Source organism: Carettochelys insculpta, chromosome 28, assembly GCF_033958435.1.
Source record: "Carettochelys insculpta isolate YL-2023 chromosome 28, ASM3395843v1, whole genome shotgun sequence".
In the NCBI taxonomy this organism is placed as follows: domain Eukaryota; kingdom Metazoa; phylum Chordata; order Testudines; family Carettochelyidae; genus Carettochelys; species Carettochelys insculpta.
Genome location: NC_134164.1, coordinates 7,226,198 through 7,241,017, shown reverse-complemented (window position 1 = coordinate 7,241,017; position 14,820 = coordinate 7,226,198). Strand labels below are relative to the sequence as shown.

Below are 14,820 nucleotides of genomic sequence, written 5' to 3'. Positions count from 1 at the left end.
CTTTCAGCCCAGTGGTGGTAAGTGGAATAACCCATCATGCAGTGTGCCTTCAGAAATCAATGAACGATACAAATGGAGACTTTATGATGCATACGAGTATCAGTGAGATAGCTGTGTTAGTCTGTATAGAAAGAGAAATCTCTGAACTGCAGTTTATTTGCAAATTTGACTCCTTCAACCAAGGATTAAACACAAACTGGGAGTGGCTCGCCCCTTACAAAAGCAGCTTCTCTGCCCTGGGTGCTAATATCTCCCCGTTAGACTGTGACAATGGCCCCACATCCCCGTCTGATCTGACTTGTTTTTTCCTCTTTTGATAAGTACTATTGCTCAGCAGCAGTATGATGGAAAGGGACCTAGGGGTTATGATGGATGAAAGGCTGGATATGAGTGAACAGTGTGCCCTTGTAGCCAAGAAAGCTAACAGCATACTGGGGTGCATTAGGAGGAGCATTTTGAGCAAATCTAGAGAAGTAGTTATTCCTCTTTATTCGGCACTGGTGAGGCCACATCTGGAATATTGTGTCCAGTTTTGGGTCCTCCAGTATAAAAAGGATGTGGATTTGCTAGAGCAGGTTCAGTGAAGGGCAACAAAAATGAGTAAGGGTCTGGAGCACAAGACCTATGAGGACAGGCTGAGGGATTTGGGCTTGTTTAGTTTATAGAAGAGAAGACTGAGGGGTGATTTAATAGCAGCCTTCAACTTCCTGAAGGGGAGCTCTAAAGAAGAGGGGGAGAAACTGTTCTCAGTGGTGTCAGATGGCAGAACAAGGAGTAATGGGCAGAAGTTGAGGAGGGAAAGGTGTAGGTTAAATATTAGGAAAATCTTCTTCACCAGGCGGGTGGTAAAGCATTGGAATGCGTTGCCTAGAGAGGTGGTGGATTCTCCACCCCTTGAGGTTTTTAAGTCCTGGCTGGACAAGGTCCTGGATGGGATGACTTAGTAGGGGTTGATCCTGCTTGAAGCAGGGGCTGGACTAGATGACCTCCTGAGGTCCCTTCCAGGCCTATGATTCTGTGATTCTGTGACACTGCACCATTTCCACCTTGCTGAATAGACCTTGTCAGCTCTGGCCCTCCCTTTTACTGGGACTCCACTCTTTAAATACTCCTTTGGAAGCCACACCCCCCACTCACGCATCTGATGAAGAGGGTCTTTGCCCACGAAAGCTTATGCTCCAAAATATCTGTTAGTTTCTAAGGTGCCCCAGGTCTTCTTGTTGTTCTCTTATAATGTGTACAGAAAGTTATAGCCAACCTGTCAGTTGTGCAGAATCCATTTGCATCTGCCCATCTGCAACCTGCATTGCCCTAAGGAAAAATGGCATCTGGAAAAACACCTGCCTTTCAAAGGACTCGGTGCGTGGGGTGGCTGTGTGTCTCAGGGTTCAGCAGTCATTGCATGGAATATTAGAGGAAGTTATTAATGGACGAGATTCAGAGCAGATTCTGTGTCCACAGAGGGAAAGGAAACAATGGTTCTGGAATGTTTATGTAACTCTTCAAAGAAATGGTTGGTGACCCTTCCTGTGAATGAATGGTTTTCAGATGAGTGCTGCACAAAAAGTTTCATGTTGGAAGGAAACAAGGAAACTTATGTGGCATCCCTCCACTTGCACAGAAGGCAAACAGAGAGATGGTGGATGGGCAAAGGAGATGTTAAGGAAGAGGGGTTGCCTGCAACATTAGAAGCTCCTGCTTTTAGATTCTCAAAGGGCTACTTGGGAAAGAACGGAAAGAGTCTCTGAGTGAGAAATTCCAGATCTGAAGAAGTGGCTCTGCTCCACGAAAGCTCATCATCAAAACCATTATTTTGTTAGCCTTTAAAGTGCTGCCTCTTTTTTTTTTTGTGAAGATCCAGACTAACATGATGACCTCTCTGTGAACAAGACCTGGAAGTCTTGCAGAACTTTGGGTGAGAAAGAAACTCCAGCAGAAGCTGAATGAGAGAGGGGGATAGCTCAGCACTTCAAGCATTGGCCTGCTAAACTCTGGGTTGTGAGCTCAATGCTTGAAGGGGGCATTTGGGGATCTGGGGCAAAAAAAAAAAAAGAGAGGAGGCGACAGTGCTTGGCCCTGCCAAGAGGGCAGGGGACTGGACACCATGACCTTCCAAGGTCTTCTCCAGCTGTATGAGATGTGATGTGGATTGCCACCACGAAAACAGAAATATATCATAAATGCACTTTTTAAAAACCCATCCACCTCATTACCACAGTAAAATCTGACCTATACATGTGTATATATTGTCTATGTGTGCCCATTCCAATTCATCCTGTTATGACTCCATTATTTTTAGGGAGGTTACACCAGGGATGAATTTGCCCCCAATGTTTGATGTATTAACTTCAGCAACACCTGTTTGCCTTGTTAGGCTAAGTGGACTGTCAGAGTGGAATTCAACCCCTAAGTCAGTGGGGAGAGACAGGGAGAGCCACCTGTTTTGGCTGTTGAGTAGGTAGGACAGAAGTTAATGCAGTTGGATTATATGAACAACAATGTGTAGCACCTAGAGGTACTGAGACCTCAGCTGGGGTGAGTGAAGTCTCTGCTGTGCAGCCTCTGCTCACAGCTAGCTGGTGTTTAGCTCATGTAGTAGAGTGCAGGGCTTTAGCCCCTATGCTTGCAGGTTCTATCCCTAGTACTGGCAACCTGGGTCTGTTGCTGTCACTTTACAGTAAAGAGTGGTGTGCAGTTAGGCCCTTTGCAGCTGTAACAAATGAAATAGATTCATAAAGCTGAGTTGATTTAGGAACAAAGTCTGCAACAGACAGGGAATGTGCTACACAATCAGGCTTCCCCACACAGCTGTTGGCTTGCAGCAAAGAGCTCTGGTGTCTCATGACCACGGCTAAGCACCTCTCAAACAGCCACATATGTCTGCAAGAGGGAAGTGTGCTTGTTTGCAGATGAAGAACTGAAGCATAAAAGTGATGTAACTGCACCACAGGTGGGGGCTGGAATTCTCCTGTATTTCCAACCAGTGCCTTAAACCCAGGGTGCACAAAGTAGGGGGGATGGCCCCCAGGGGAGGACATGAAATTTAAGGGGGTGGGGTGGTGCACAGCCCAATCAGCTGCTGGGTTTCAGGCACATTCAACTTGTTAGAAATGTTAGGTGGGTGTGTTCACATTTCTATACCGACTCATAATGTTTTTACGTCTTTCCTACTTATTTTCTGACATGCTGAAAGGGTGTTTTGTTGTTTTTTTTTTAATTTTCACATGAACATAACCGAAATTTCCACTGGTTTGGATGCCATTAGACAGGTTGGGGGAGCACCTGCTAACTTCAGGGATTGAAAAGTGGGGCCTGACATAAAAAGTTTGCTCAACCCTGCCTTAACCAGACGATCTTCCATCAACCCTGAGCCACAGACGACCCTGGCTTTTAAACACTTTCCTCGCTTTCTTGGATCTAAAGTCAGCAACACTCATGCGGTGATACTGACACCAAATGCCCATATCAGAAGGCAATGTGTCCACAAATGCATAATCAACCCAAATATAAGCAAGAAACATCCCGTCAAGGGCTATGTCTACATAGCAGTTATCCCTGAATAGACGATTCCAGAGGAGCTTATTCTGAAATAGAACATCTACACACACTAGAATCTATTTCGAAATAGAGCCACTGGCTGCACTATGCCTTATTTCGAAAACAACTCTGATGCCTTTCTAAACAACACATATTTCAAAATGCTATTTCACTATTCCTCGTACACTAGGCTGTGGTTACATGGCCTCTCCCTTTTGGAAGGGGCATGTAAATTATGGCCATTCAAAAATGCAGCTGAGGTGCTGAAGGGAAAAAGGGTGCTTTCAAAGGAATCCTGGCTACTTGGCTATTTCTATTTCAAAAATCAGCACTTTTGCTGAGCTGGGTGGCTGCCGTTATGTAAATGAGGTGCTGAATAGTCATATCAGTGCCTCATTTGCATTTTCGAGCGGCCATAATTTCCATGCACCTTCTGAAAGGGAGGGACAGTGTAGCCATGGCCGAAAGGTTTACCAATATTGAAATAAGGCATCCACTGTTTATAGCTTAAAAATTTCAAAAAATCCCAGACACATTATTCTAGGAGAAGTTATTGGGGACCCTAGTCTGAAAATGGTGGGAAAAAGCAGGCGCCATAGAAACAAATATGGAAAGAGAAGCACTTTCTTATAGTGAAAACATGTGAGGCCCTGGAAGAGCTGCAGGCCGATCAGGTTGATTTGGCTGATCAGTTGCCATGGGTGCCTGGCAGAAGAATGAAGCAAGGGACTAGTTTTAAGTGTGTCTAAAAGTTGTAACATGTTTTGGAGAAGCTACCCGCCTCCCTGTGTCACTGCTGGCCTTCAGTGACGGATCTGGGATGAATGAGTTGTCTGGCCCTTCCCACTTTGTGAAGTCATTGGCTGGTTTGGTTCTAAGAGGGGTTTAAAAAAGGAGAATAATTTGCCTTTGCCTGGGATTTGTCACTGTCTGAGGGCTGAAAGGCGAATCTCTGGGCTGGCACCATGCAGATCTCTTGGGCTGTGTGCTCTGTCTGTGTCCTCATCCAAACTGCCGTCCGCTCGGTAGAAGGGTGGCAAGTGTTTAAAAACGATGCTACAGAAATCATCCCCGAGCTCCCTGAAAATACCGAAACACCCGTGGAGCAGACTTACAGCAACAACAACACAATGAACCAGGCAAAACATGGGGGAAGACAGCCACAGCAGTCTCTGGATCCAAACGGTAAGAAAAATAAATGTTGTATTACAGCCGGAGAACCTGACAACACAACTTCCTGCAGGGATTTCTGTTCCTGTGATTGGGCATAGAGTGATGAACTGAACCTGGATGAACTGCAGTACTGACAATGCGGTAGTGATAACAAAATCCATCTCCTGTTTGTCCTTCCCAGTGTTTGCTATGGCATTTCTTAAACAGAGGAAAGTAATAATGATTATTACCCATTAGGGAAACAAGCTGTTACCTATATCTAACAGTTTCACAGCTACTTAATTCTACAGAACAGTGTTTCTCAATCTTTTTTTATAAAGTACCCCTTTTTAAAAAAATTATAAGTACCCCCCAGACTGGTCTTGTATACCCCTAAGTTTCAGAAACATAGTCCTAAAGTAATCTGAGGTCTTGAAACAAGTGTCGTTCAACCTTTCCAGATAACTGTCCCATTTTCAGGAGTCAGCTTTGTTTTGCAGCCCTCCAAGTTACACGTCACTTAAAAAATACTTTAAAAATATCACAGCTGATGACTACTGAAAACGTGCTGACTTTCTACCGTCTTATCAAATCAATGAATCGGAATAGAAATATCGTATTACATTTCAGGGTGAGGCATATGAAGCTGTAGAAACAAGTCATTGTCTGAATGAACTTTTAGATTGTACTGACTTTGCTAGTGTTTTTTATGTAGCCTGTTGTAAAACTAGGCAAATATCTTGATAAATTAATGGACCCCCTGGAAGACCTTGATGTACCCCCAAGGGTACTCGTTCCCCTGGTTGAGAAACGCTTATATAGAGGAATGCTCCAGGGCTGGTTGTTAGGTCAGAGGTTTGACTGCTCTGGGCTGTGCCAGAGAAAACTGCTTTCATGGGCAAACTCCAGTAGGCAACATGCACTTATTATTAGCTGTTCAAAGCGATCTCAGAGGGAATACACAACAGAGTAGGATCAGCGGGAGTAGCATGTATTCTTCTGGGGGCTCGCTGTTCAGCCTGAAATATTAAACAGAGCCAACAATATCAAGACACTTCCTGAAAGAACCTCGGCAAGGTGCTGCGGAATTCTGCTGAAGCTCCCACACACACAGGGGCTCAGAAGAGCAAATTCTTGGGCTGGAGGAGGGCACAGAGAATGAGCAGGGGAACTGCCCCCCAGCACGGCCAAGAAAAGGAGTTTAAAAGTGAATTGCACGTGGGCAAAAGGAGCCAGGCTGACCCCTTACGGACTGAAATGTATATTTAATCCCACAGCAGATGCAGGGCTAAATTCCCACAACCACCATGCCTCATTCCTTGCACCTAGAAGGGTCTTCTCCAGTGTTCCCTGTAAGCTGAGCACATGGGCGACCACCCAGGAGAGAATCAAATGCTGCCCAGCTGATTAGCAGAGCGCCCACAGCTGGCAGCGTGTGTTTCTCCTTGTGGTGCACATCTGTGTATGCCTTGGTGCACATAGCAAAATTTATTCTGCACATGCATGGACAAAAATAGAGGAGACAATGGTCTCCTCCTCTAGGGGAGGTTAAAGGGGAGAAGAGAATTCAGTCTCATTCAGGGTCCTTTCTGTCCCTGGCCACTGTGCTCAGGTTGTCAGGCAGTGGAGTAACTGCTGTCTCTGGGATGGTGACACATGCTGCTTTGAGAACTGGGCGGCGACACCCCAAGCTTATCACAAACCTGTAGCTAAGAAAATATGTTTAAAAATACACCTACTGTGTGAGGTTCACTGGCCATGCAGCGGCACCTAGATCACTAACAGAGAGAAACCCCGAGTCTCCTTTGCAGACTTAATCGAGAGCCAGCTGCCTTTTTAGCTCAAACTGCAGAGGGTCCTGCAAAGAGGTCCCTGGTTTGAATCTGCCAGTGGGCGGTTACCCAAGCACTCCTTTTCTTGTTTGGAGGGGCACAAATTCAGATCTTCTGACAACATCCCAGCATCAGACAGGGCACAATTCCCTCTTCCCAGCCCAGCCCTGCCACAGTCCTATGGAGTGGTCCTCCCCAGAGCCAGCAGCAGCTGCCCTACCTAGCAACAGAACCAGCATCTTTGAGGGTAGAATTTGTCCTGCTGTAGGAAGAAAGTTTGAATGTTGAGAGTGTCTCTCTCTCTGCCTTAGACTTGTACAATATAGCTCCTGCCACAGGTGGGCAGGGAACACTTGAGACTCGGGGGGGGGGGATTTTAATTGCATGACCCTGTCCCCACCCAAGAGACAGGAGGCTCCCTCAGGGAATGACATGCACTTGTATAGCTGCATCAGTGTCTTTAGCAGGAATAGAACTCAAAGTTAGCATCACACGGCCTGACCAGAAATGAGGTTATCTGAGACCAGCATCACTGTGTGGGAACCACATATGTGTAACACAGAAGGATCTGTGTTGACAGAAGCACGTGGCTCAGGGATGTACAAGGGGTCTCACAGCACAGTCGTGCCCCAAGCTGAGCTGCAACGTAAGGTCAGAGTCTGCAGCATGACGACTACCCAAGTCAAAACTTAATTTCTTAAAAGCTCACAAAATGCATCTGTGTAAAAGGTCAGATTAACCTGTCTGGCTGAATCCTACAGGGTCTCAGGAGTAACACATTAACTACAATACTAGTCCAAAAAAGATGACTCTGGTAAGTGCAGCCATTAGAATGGGCCAAATATGAAGCTGTGAGATTTATATTTGCATATCTGTACATTCCTCCCTGCTGCAGTGGGGCTACTCGGCTGTGTCTACGCTGGCATTCCTCTTTCGAAAGAGGCATGCAAAGGAGAGAAATTGAAAATGCAAATGAGGTGCATAGTTACATATTTGCCAGCCATTTGCATATTCTTCTTTTGAAGATGTGGATCTTTTGAAAGCAAACCCCATGTTTGAAAGCACCCTTTTTTTAATGGGCAGAAGGGGGTCTTTCGAAGATGGGGATTACTTTTGAAAGAGTCGTGTCTACACTACTTTTCTTCTTTCGAAAGAAGAATATGCAAATGAGGCACCGGGTATGTAAATCTGAACCTCATTTGCATTCTTGATTTCCTTCATTGACATGAGTCTTTTGAAAGAGGAATGCAAGTGTAGACACAGTCCTCGTGTGTGTACTGTGCAGTTTGTGCAAAGGCCTAAGTCGCACGGAACGGACATATAGCCAGAAAGCCGATCTCTGCTGGTTTGTAGCAGGGGGGAGATATCCTTAAAATTCATCAAGAGAAACATGTGTCTAAAAACATGACATCACTAAGAAAAGTTGCTGGCCTTAGCGGAGACGTGCCTTTTCCACAGCAAGCAGACTGGATGATAGTTGCACTCTCTTTGCTTTTTACACCTCTGTAAGTCAGTGTCACATTAAATTATAGTTTGTTCTGGGCGGGTTGCTTTTGCTTAGACCAGAGAAATAAATTGTGTTCACATAGCTGAAGTCTGAGACCTTATTGGCTAAACAGTCTTCCCAATCAATTTGCATATATTAAAGCTAAGCCCCGTTGATTGAGCAAGGACTGAACAAAAGCCTCTTGCACACGGTGCTCTTCGAGGTTCTGATGAGAAACTCATCAATTATTTCACTGGGAAGAGCTTTGCTTTCCTAAATCCTCAGAGACAAAATCTCATCTTTACTACAGCTCCCGTAGCCTCTGGCAATCTATTAAAGCACAAGCAAAAGCCAGGTGAGGGTTCTAATTCAGCAGAAGGTGCTGCTGTCTGACTGAAGGAAATGACGTGGGTGATATGAGGTTAAAATAGTGAGGGGGAGGTCTCGAATGCCAGATGAGTGGTGAATTAATGGGCTCTCTGAGAGGCAGGAGCTAAGCCAGAGGTGGCTGAATAGATGGAGACTAAGAGCCAAAATAGCTGTGGCTAGAGTGTAAAGAGCCACCTACTATGTACTTAGTTTTCTCTCTCACATAGAAAAATAGATAAAAATAAATATATGATATCTGGCTTAATGCCCTCCCCCAGAGCCTGGGAGCCCAGCTCCCTGCTTTAACCCAACCCCCTTTCCCCTCCTCCCCGCACCTGGCATGTCCAGCTTCCCACTATAACCCTATCTCCAACCCCTCCCCCAGAGCCTGGGAGCCCAGCTCCCTGCTTTAACCCAACCCCCTTTCCCCTCCTCCCCGCACCTGGCATGCCCAGCTCCCCACTATAACCCTATCTCCAACCCCTCCCCCAGAGCCTGGGATCCCCAGCCCCCTGCTCTAACCCAACCCTCCCCCCTCCCCCAGTGCCAGGCACCCCCCCCCGAGTGACCCCTGCTCTAACCCAGTGCTTGGGACTCACCAGAGCTGCCACTGAAGCCATGCGCTTCTCCCTCCAGGCACTGGGGTGCACGCACAGAGCGGTGCTTGTAGTCCGGATGTGCGGCTCCAAGCAGGAGCTGCATTTCATTGATTAAAGGGCCGCATGCAGCTTGAGAGCCGTGGGTTGGGCCCCCTTGAACCGAGGCCTGGTGAAGGAAGGTGGAGTGGCACCAGTGCAGCAGAATTTGGCTATGAGAATTTTCATTTACATTTTCACCAAAACTTCAGACCAAGATTAGTTCTTGCACACTCCAATTTAAATCCAGAGTGAGCAATTGAGACCAATGCAGTTAAACAAGTGTGAAGGAGAAAAGACGTTTAGCCCAAAGGTTGTTTGGAAGGGGTAAAAGCTGAGTCTGCTGGTCTCTATTGACACAGGGACTTACCAAGGTGCAGAAGAGGATGTGGGGACCAGGGTTCCTGCTAATTCTTTTCATCTGTGGGCAGAATAAATTTTGTTACATGAACCAAGGAATATGTGGAGGTGCACCACCCATAGAAACACATGCTGCTGGCAGTGGGAGGCTGTGGTGCTTTGCTGATCAGCTGGGTGGCATCTGAATCTCTCCCAGGTGGCCACCCAAGTGCTCATCTTAGAGGGAACACGGCTCTGGACTCCTGCTATTGTGGGCCAATGGAGCCTCCAGAGTTGGTGTCAAGGCCACCACCAAAGAGAAGCCTTTACCTTATCCCAAAATTAAAGCTGTCAAGGGGCCTTAAATCTGAACCCTGGCCTAGGCTGCTCCTGCTCAGCCAGCCACTCAAGGACACGTAGCTCAGAAGCACAAAGAGTTTCTATAGTAGCTATCTTAAGAATGGAAAATTTGGCACTAGCAAACTAGCTGCAACTTGTTTATCACCTCCATTCACTCCAGTGCTGTTACTCCAGAATCACTCAGGTGGAAATGAGTACAGCTCATTTCTTTATTCCTGCCCAGAGAGGCCAATCCGTAGAAATGTCCTGAGTCCTGCCTCAGCATCCTGCACAACCCCTTTGGTTCCTTTTTTGCTCACTTCTGTTCCCGTTTTGCCCTGATACACCTTGCCTACACGGTTTTAGTCTCTTGTTTATACACAGACCCTAAGTCTACAGTAGAGTTTTGTCTACCAGGGTTTTGTCTACAAATCTCTTGGAACGTCTACATACAAAATGAGTTTTGTCAGCAGTATGTCAACATACTTCTGCCTCTGCACCATGAGGCAGAATGCCTTTCTTGACAGAATCTGTCTACCAAAAAGCCACGTGGACACTCTGGAGGGCCCTGTCTGCTGTGCTTCTGGTAGGGGGGTGTTTGAATGCAGGATACGGTGCAGCTCTGTTTCTTTTCTGACTGATAGAGAAGTGGTTGTTTCTTTCTGTCAGTACCAGTCTTCCTCCTGCCTGGTGTGCAGCTTTCTGGGTAGGAGAGAAGTTTACCTGAAAATTCCAGGTGATGCTCACTGGATTAACCATCTCTGCCTGCTCTGTAATCGTACAATTTTGGATAAAAATGGGCTGGTTCAAAGGCCCCAGTGGTGGATTTCAGCTGCAGCCTGAGGCTAAAGGCATGGTGCTGCTGCCTATTCGGATGTGATGACCTCTCGAGGTCCCTTCCAAGTCTACTATTCCGTGATTCAGTGAATGTGAAGGGATGGAGATGCCTTGTAACTAAGTTTTTTTTCTTTGCAGATGCCTCAGATTTCAGCTGCAGGGAGCTGCGTTTCACCCGGTACATCACAGATGGGCCCTGCCGCAGCTTCAAGCCCATAAAGGAGCTGGTCTGTTCAGGCCAGTGTGTTCCCTCCCACCTCCTCCCTAACTCTATCGGCCGAGGAAAGTGGTGGCGCCAGAATGCCCTGGATTACCGCTGCATTCCGGCGCATGCTCGCATGCAGCGCGTCCAGCTGGCCTGCCCTGAGGAAGACACTCGGACTTACAAAATCCGAGTGGTCACTGCCTGTAAATGCAAGCGCTACACTCGCTACCACAACCAGTCTGAGCTGAAGGACTTTGGGAGGGAAACCATCAGGCCTCAGAAAAACAAGAAGCCGCGTCTCTCCAGAGCAAGGGCTAGCAAATCCAATCAGCCTGAACTAGAAAACGCCTATTAGCAGGTGCCTTCTCAGAGGCACAGCCCAGCAGCTCTGAATATTTTGCGTTTCATCAAATGGCAGATACAAACAGGCTGCAGAGTAAGGTTCTGAATGCAGTGGAATCCCACTGCTCCTCCAATGCTAGGTCCAGGGCTCTTGTAGTCATAACCTATCCGATTCTAACAGCTGTGGTCTGATGAAAGAGAGAAACTGAGCTGGTGGGCAGTGTTCCCTCTCATTTTTTCCATCCCTGGGTGGAATAAATTTTGTTGTGTGCCCCAACTCATGTGTGAATGTGCACCACCAACAGAAACGCATGCTGCCCATTGTGGGCACTCTGCTAATCATCTGGGCAGCACCTGAATCGCTCCTGGGTGGTTGCCCAAGAGCTCAGCTTACAGGGAACACTGGTGGTGGGGTTTTGTGGTGTGCACACTAAAGGAGGCAGAGGAAGCAAAGGTATGATGGTGATTGTTCCATAGAGCACGCTTTGCAAGAGGCCATTATCCTTACTTTGTCTGAACAGAGCCTCGAAACCATCTCTAAGACACGCCAGGCAGGACATCAAGGAGAGCAGGGAAACAGAAGAGCCAGCAAGCTTTGACTGAGTTAACGAGAGCAGACTAAGGAGAATTAAATGTTTTCATGAATCAAGTCAAATTTTTAGAGAAGAAACGTCCTGCCAGATTTCTTCCTGCCCAAGTAGAAAGGGCAAGTAGAAATGTGAATTGTGAATCTGAGCCATTCCATATCTTCACTCTTAGGGTTCATGACCCCGAATATCGACACAGTCAAGGTTGATCTTCTAGAGTTCAATTTCACACACCTGGTAGGGATGTGCGAAACTGAACTGTCTGGGTTGGCAGTCAATCCCTGCACTTTTCAATATCATGCGGCATAAGGGAGCTCTGTCGGCGAGTCTCTTCCGTCGACCTCCCTTTGTGAGGACAGCCAGGTGAGTTAATTGTAGTTAAGTTAATTGTAGCTACGCAATTGCCATAGCTAGAATTGCGTAGCTACAATCGACTTTAATGTCTAGTGCAAGACCTGGCCTTATAGTACAAGAGTCAACAGATTTAACGTTGAGCTTTGACACCATCACAAATGACTTTGAGATACTGCAACCAACCCTGCTCAGATCCTGGAGAGTGAGGCAGACGGCCACATGGAGACCGACTTCCAAATCCCACAATGCTATGATGTCCATCCTTTAAACAGACAGATGGCAGGACATAGATATATTTTCCAGCTCCTTCTAACACAGCTAAGTAATTTTATAGCGAAGGCCAACAGGAAGAACGCTGAGTATTTGCCTCACTCCTCCAAAAAAGCAAATTGACTTTAGCCTCCGAGCTGAGATCTTAGCTTCCTATGGTCTCTGTTCTGCAAAGTTTGGACCATCTGACCCTATGTGCTGTTGTGTTAGCCTGGGCATGGCAGGTTCTGAGCGTAAGGATCGACAGTGGCGTGAGCCTAAGCTAATTTAAAAAACGGTGAATTCCTTCTGCAAAGTCTTGGCTATGGACAGTTCCATTTGACAGTGTCTTTCCTTTTAAATAGCTTCACACCATTCATACATGTGTTTGCGTTTTTACATTAAAGAGTATTATTGGAAAGTTAATATTCAACTGCTGTACATATGCTGTAAGACTGCAGACTGTAGCATCACATCATCTGAAGTCAGGATGGAAAATCATTCCTTGCTGTCCCATTTTTCTGTGTAGAGTTGACATAAAATTTTTCTAAGATGTGAGTTTACCACTTGGGTAGATTTTGCAACTATTTTAAGTGGAACCAGAATCTAAATGTGAAAGCTAGTGTTTCAAAGAGTGAATTATGTATTTATTTTCTCATGTAAATTATTTATGCAAAGGTTTTGTTTTGTTCTGGTAGAGAACGGGAAGTAATACTGCTTGCAAAAGGTTAGCCTGTTGTTTCAGATTTTAAAGATATTGTTAATAAAGTAGTAATAAAGAAAAGACGTGTGTTCATTTTGAAGTCACAGGGCAAAGAAACCCTGATGCAAAGTTACTGGGATCTGGTTCCCAGCGCTGCAGTGAAGTCCATTACGAACAACCTGTTCAATATACCCCTCAATCTAAGGCTGCTTCTACACAGGCCACCTCCCATCAGAGGTGGCATGGTAATGACGTAATTTGAAGCACGCTAATAAGGTGCTAATGTGCATATTCAGTGCCTCATTAGCATAAAAGCAACCATGTGAATAGCAGACAGTGTAAATGGGAGCAGCTTTGAAACAAGTACCACACTTTGACATTCCCTTACTCTGATCTAGTTTTGTGGGAGTAAGGGAAGGTTGAAGTGTAGCACTTATTTCGAAGCTGCCCCTGTCTACACTGTCAATCTGCAATTTGAAGTCTGCACTTTGAAATTCGTGCAGTCTCCATTATGCCAATGAGGCACTGAATATGCACCTTAGCGCCTCATTAGCCTGCTTCGATTGCCTCATTACCACGCCCCTCTCCGACGGGAGGTGCCATGTGTAGAAGCAGCCTAGGAAGCAAATTCTTCAGTTCCCAAAAGCATCAACATTTGTGGGTGCTCCTTCCAGTGCCACCCAGTGCACCATGATGGGAATCCTCAGTCAGTGCCCTCAGATAAGTCACAACACAGAATAAGGTCTGGGTCCAGCTGGGCAAGGACACTCCTCTTCTAAAGCAGCAGGCTACTGAATTGGCTTCTACACATGGTGGCCTAGGTCACAGCTCCACTAGAGAGTTTTGTTGGCAAAACTGGTGGAGCAGCCACACACAAAGTGCGTTTTGTCGACAGCATGTTGACAGAAGTCGGCACTTTCACCGACAACCTTCTGCCTCTCCCACATGAGGAACAGCACCTTTGTTGACAGAGTCTGTCAACAAAAAAGCTGTGTGGATGCTCTGGGGGGGCCTTCTGTTGACAGACAGACTGGTTCACCAGGCAGCCCTGTTTGTTGAACTTCCCTTCTGCTGTTCTGTCAAGAGAAGGCCACACGGTCTGGTCGCTCTCTGTCAATGGAGCGGATTGCTCTTCCAATCCGCTTGCGTGTGTGGCCACATGTTGTCGGCAAACGGGTTTGAACATCTCTTCCAAGAGAAACGTGTTGGCAGATGCTTCTAGTGTAACCATGGCCTAGGAGTAGGTGAACACATCAGTTACTTCGAAATAACTTTGCGAGTGTCTATACAATGCAACCAGTACTTTGAAACAATTTTGAAATAGCAGTTGGCTTATTTCGAGATTGGTAAAGCTCATTCCATGAGGAATACTGCCTATTTCAAAACAGGTATTTTAAATAGGGGATGTGTAGACAGGGAATGGGGCTATTTCAACATCAGCTAGTCCATAAGAGTTTATTTCAAAATAAAGCTGCGGTGTACACCTTGTATTTCAGACTAGAGTCACTGCTTCCAGGGGCTGTAATCCAAACTAGGCTCTATTGTGTGTGGACCAACTATTTCAGAATAATTTGCTTACTTTGGTGCTTCCCTATAGTGTAGATGCATTATTCTGGATTAGTTTATTCTGGAATAACTCTGTAGCATGGACATACTCTAGGGCAGGGGTTGTTAACCAAGGTAGCAAGAAGAGCCATTTTTTTGATTTCAATCAAAAGCTCAATAATTCAAGAGCTGCGATGCATGTGAATACAAGACAGACCTTAATAAATACAATCAAACCCTACTTTTTGTAGCACCTATTTTAAGAACAGCACACATACAATGGTTTGTGATGCAATCCATGTTTACTGC

At 46.1% G+C, this 14,820-nt stretch overlaps 1 protein-coding gene across 1 annotated transcript; it reads left to right on the top strand.

Moving 5' to 3' along the window:
* The first annotated feature begins 4,458 nt into the window (after nt 1-4,458).
* SOST (sclerostin) lies at nt 4,459-13,041 on the top strand. The gene is made up of 2 exons (XM_074979011.1): nt 4,459-4,722; nt 10,665-13,041. Exons 1-2 carry the CDS (start codon nt 4,503-4,505, stop codon nt 11,084-11,086), a joined length of 642 nt encoding a protein of 213 aa, XP_074835112.1. The 5' UTR covers nt 4,459-4,502; the 3' UTR covers nt 11,087-13,041.
* Nucleotides 13,042-14,820: the final 1,779 nt, after the last annotated feature.

Coding starts and splice junctions, on each gene's coding strand:
- SOST (XM_074979011.1), top strand. CDS start 4,503: ATGCAGATCTCTTGGGCTGTGTGCTCTGTCTGTGTCCTCATCCAAACT. Junction 4,723..10,664: donor GCAGTCTCTGGATCCAAACG/GTAAGAAAAATA, acceptor TTTTCTTTGCAG/ATGCCTCAGATTTCAGCTGC.